The 3,922-nt window shown below is 54.4% G+C and overlaps 1 protein-coding gene across 1 annotated transcript; it reads left to right on the top strand.

Annotated features, from left to right (window-relative positions):
• The first annotated feature begins 71 nt into the window (after nucleotides 1–71).
• Nucleotides 72–2,791, top strand: PRDX2 (peroxiredoxin 2). The gene is made up of 5 exons (XM_005881560.2): nucleotides 72–360; nucleotides 456–609; nucleotides 1,211–1,333; nucleotides 1,800–1,930; nucleotides 2,479–2,791. The coding sequence occupies exons 1-5, from the start codon at nucleotides 258–260 to the stop codon at nucleotides 2,562–2,564; spliced, it is 597 nt and encodes a 198-aa protein (XP_005881622.1). The 5' UTR covers nucleotides 72–257; the 3' UTR covers nucleotides 2,565–2,791.
• Nucleotides 2,792–3,922: the final 1,131 nt, after the last annotated feature.

Genomic DNA, 3,922 nt, shown 5'->3' with positions numbered 1-3,922 from the left:
CGCATTGAGGTCACTTTGCTCATGGGAGGCAGGGAGGCAGCGGCTGGGCCGCTCTTGTTGGCCAGGAGGGAGGGGTCCCCGGTGGTCCAGAAGCCGCGGACAGCCGGTACCGAGGAGGGTTCCGGACAGGGCCCCTGCCTTCGCCCTCTGACTGGGCCCCCGGGCCCAGCACGCAGCGTGACCTTGGGAAGGAGGACAAGGGTCTTCCCGGGCGCACTGACCAGGCAGGATGGGGCGGGGGGTCTCAGCTTTCAGTCATGGCCTCCGGCAACGCGTGCATCGGCAAGCCCGCCCCGGACTTCCAGGCCAACGCCGTGGTGGACGGCGCCTTCCAGGAGGTGAAACTCTCCGACTACAGAGGTGAGGCCGGCCTGGAGGGGGCCCAGGTGGGGGCGGGGCGCGCGCGTCGGCGGTGCAGGGCCCTCACTCTCCTCCATTCCCTCCCCCTCCTCCAGGGAAGTACGTGGTCCTCTTCTTCTACCCGCTGGACTTCACCTTCGTGTGCCCCACCGAGATCATCGCCTTCAGCGATCGCGCCGCGGACTTCCGCAAGCTGGGCTGCGAGGTGCTGGGGGTCTCCGTGGACTCGCAGTTCACCCACCTGGCTTGGTAGGAGTGGGGACCCGCAGGGAGGGAGGGGTGCAGCCAGACCTCTGCCTCTACCGGGTCCCAGCTGTGTGTTCTAGTGTGGCCTTGCTCAACCTCTGCACCTCCCTTCCCACATCTTGAAAATAATGGAAATAATGACGCCCAAGTCTTTAAAGATGATGACAACAGTAATTAGCTTTTGGAATCTAGTTGCTTGGTGTGAAGTTGCAAACGCTTTATCTCATTTAGGGCAAAGCAGCCTCCCTCCCAGCAACTATTTCAAGAAAGTGGCAACTCCAGTTCAAGGGAGTGGAGGGCTGGGCCCCAGAGCCCAGCTGGAGAGGAGGATGGGCTCTTTGCCCCAGGAGGCTGGTGACCACCAGCACATGTGAAGCCACTTGGTTGGAATGAGAGCGTTAGCTTAGTCTTCCCAGCTGTGGGAAACAGCCCCTGCACCCGCATCAGGGTGGGGTGGGTGGGGCCTCCAGGGCCTTGCTCCAAAGCCCTTTATCTCTCTCCTCCAGCACCCCCTCTCCAGCCCTTATCACACCCAGGTCCACAGGGTGCGTGCCCTGCTGTGCGAGGCATCCTGAGGTCCCAGCCCTGTCTCCCCTACTCCCAGGATTAACACCCCCCGGAAGGAGGGCGGCTTGGGCCCCATGAACATCCCCCTGCTGGCTGATGTAACCAGAAGTTTGTCCCATGATTATGGCGTGCTGAAGGAAGAGGATGGCATTGCCTACAGGTAATGGGGTCCCCAGGGTGAGGGGACCACTCTTGGGCAATGTCCTCCCTGCCATTAGCCCTGTGGCTCGGTGGTTCTCAACCTTCCTAATGCCGCAACTCTTTCATACAGTTCCTCATGTTGTGGTGACCCCCCACCATAAAATTATTTTCCTTGCTGCTTCATAACTGTGATTTTGCTACTGTTATGAATCGTAATGTAAATATCTGATATGCAGGATGTATTTTCATTGTTACAAATTGAACATAATGAAAGCATAGTGATTAATCACAAAAACAATATGTAATTATATATGTGTTTTCCGATGGTCTTAGGCGACCCCTGTGAAAGGGTCGTTTGACCCCCAAAGGGGTCGCGACCCACAGGTTGAGAACCGCTGCTGTGGCTGGAAGGGAGATGGTGCTCCCTCCCCCGGCCCGGCCAGTGGGAGCTACCAGCTTTTCACTGTGAACCCTCATATCTTCAGGGGCCTCTTTATCATCGATGGCAAGGGTGTCCTTCGCCAGATCACTGTCAACGATTTGCCTGTGGGACGCTCTGTGGATGAGGCTCTGCGGCTGGTCCAGGCCTTCAAGTACACAGATGAGCACGGGGAAGGTGAGTGTACACACATTCACATGCCCCCTCTGTCACTCATGTAGACATTCACTGCCCGCTTTATCACCTATGTAACATGGATGTGAAGGCCCCAAAGAAGGTTCAGCTCAGGGCCTCATCTGCAGGAAGTTTCTAGTCTGATTGGGGAGATACCCCAATATGAGGGTGGGTAGCTGGGAGGTAATAAAAGTCTGCAGAAAAGGTATTTGAGAAGATGTGTGCCACGGCAGACTAATAAAATTAGTTGGGATCAGACTACCTTCGTGGGTGGAGGACACAGATTGACCATAGCCTCTCAAAGTCTAGTAGGGGTGGAGCTGAGGGAAAAAGATGGGGCTAGAGGGGCCAAAAAGAAATAAAAATATCAGCTACAAGCCCTGCAATTGGACTTGGGGGCTTCTGTCAACATGTGGTGTGGTCTTGGGCCTGGACCACTTGGCTCTGGGCTTTTTCTTCTGCAACTCGGGATCTCACCTTGCCTCTCACTGCTGCCCTGCCTTGAATATGGGGCTGTAGCCTCACATGTGCATCCTTGTGTCTTCCCACAGTCTGTCCCGCTGACTGGAAGCCAGGTAGTGACACGATCAAGCCTAACGTGGAAGATAGCAAGGAATACTTCTCCAAACACAGTTAGGCTGGCCGACAGATGCCAAGCTTCGGCTCTTGGCCCCCACCTGTGTGCCTGTGCTGGCCCAGGAAAGGCCAGGCCTGCCCCTTCAAATTCCTCAGTCCTGACCCTGAAGGGCTAGGCCAGGGCCTTCTTATATTCCTAGCTGAGTGGTGAATGGTGACCCATTGCTGGAACTCCCCAACCGGGCACAGGCCTAGAGGTGACCAATAAAGTATTAGGGACAGTTGTGAGTCTGTGTTGGTGTGGTCTGTTCTGCTGTCTCTTGTCAGTCCATGTCCCCCACCCCCTTCCCCTAAGCTCTGGCCTGAGAAACTGACACTGTAGTTACTTATCTGCACCACAGGGTGGCAGTGTTACCTCATGTACACTGTTTTCTCTCACCTTTGGCCTAAGGGCAGTTGTGGGGGATGCTATTTGCCCCTTGCCAAGAGCAAGACCCTGAACATGGCCTTGCAGGGCAGTCCCCACATCTTGCCATCAGCCAGGCTGGTTCAAATGTTATTTTAAGAGATGTGATCTTTCCTGATTTTCTTCATCAGGAAAATGGAAATAAAGACAACCAAGCCAGATCACCACGCATGTTAAAAGAGATAAAAGTATGGCCCTAGCCGATTTGGCTCAGTGGCTAGAGCCTCAGCCTGCGGACCAAAGAGTCCCGGGTTCAATTCTGGTCAAGGGCACATGCCTTGGTTGCAGGCTCCTCCCCTGGTCAGGGCTCATGCAGGAGGCAACCAAATGATGTGTTTCTCTCTATCTTTCCCTCTTTTCCACTCTCCCTAAAAATCAATGGAAAAATATCCTCGAGTGAGGATTAACAAAAATAAAAATAAGAGATAAAGTATATAAAGCTCAGGGCCCAGTGAATGGTTACTAGGGAGGGTTCCTGGGCCTGGAAGAAGAGTCCAGTTTTATGGGAACGAGGAGGGGGACCCAGTCCTGAGAACAGAGCCGAGAGTGGGAGCTCCAGGCCCTGGCCAGGTAGCTCAGTTGGTTAGATCAGTGGTCGGCAAACTGCGGCTCGCGAGCCACATGTGGCTCTTTGGTCCCTTGAGTGTGGCTCTTCCACAAAATACCGACTTCTGCGCATGGGCCACGAAGTTTCAATCGAACTGTACGTGCGCGCCCACATGTATTTTGTGGAAGAGCCACACTCAAGGGGCCAAAGAGCCGCATGTGGCTCGCGAGCCGCAGTTTGCCAACCACTGGGTTAGATCAAATACACCAAAGTTGGGGATTTGATCCCTAGTCAGAAGCAACCACTGAATACATAAGTAAGTGGAACAGCAAATCGGTGTTTCCCTTCCTCTCTAAAAGCTACATTTTTTTTTAAAGTGGGAACTTGAGCTACGTGCTTGGTAAGC

This window comes from Myotis brandtii, unplaced genomic scaffold, assembly GCF_000412655.1.
Source record: "Myotis brandtii unplaced genomic scaffold, ASM41265v1 scaffold680, whole genome shotgun sequence".
In the NCBI taxonomy this organism is placed as follows: Eukaryota; Metazoa; Chordata; class Mammalia; order Chiroptera; family Vespertilionidae; genus Myotis; species Myotis brandtii.
Note: the sequence above shows the minus strand (reverse complement) of the source record. Positions and strands in the feature narration are given on the sequence as shown.

Bases quoted from the DNA above. Each gene is read 5' to 3' on its own strand.
- PRDX2 (XM_005881560.2), top strand. From the start codon at position 258: ATGGCCTCCGGCAACGCGTGCATCGGCAAGCCCGCCCCGGACTTCCAG. The intron at 610-1,210 runs GTAGGAGTGGGG...CCCTACTCCCAG, and splicing joins CAGTTCACCCACCTGGCTTG to GATTAACACCCCCCGGAAGG. The intron at 1,931-2,478 runs GTGAGTGTACAC...GTCTTCCCACAG, and splicing joins CACAGATGAGCACGGGGAAG to TCTGTCCCGCTGACTGGAAG.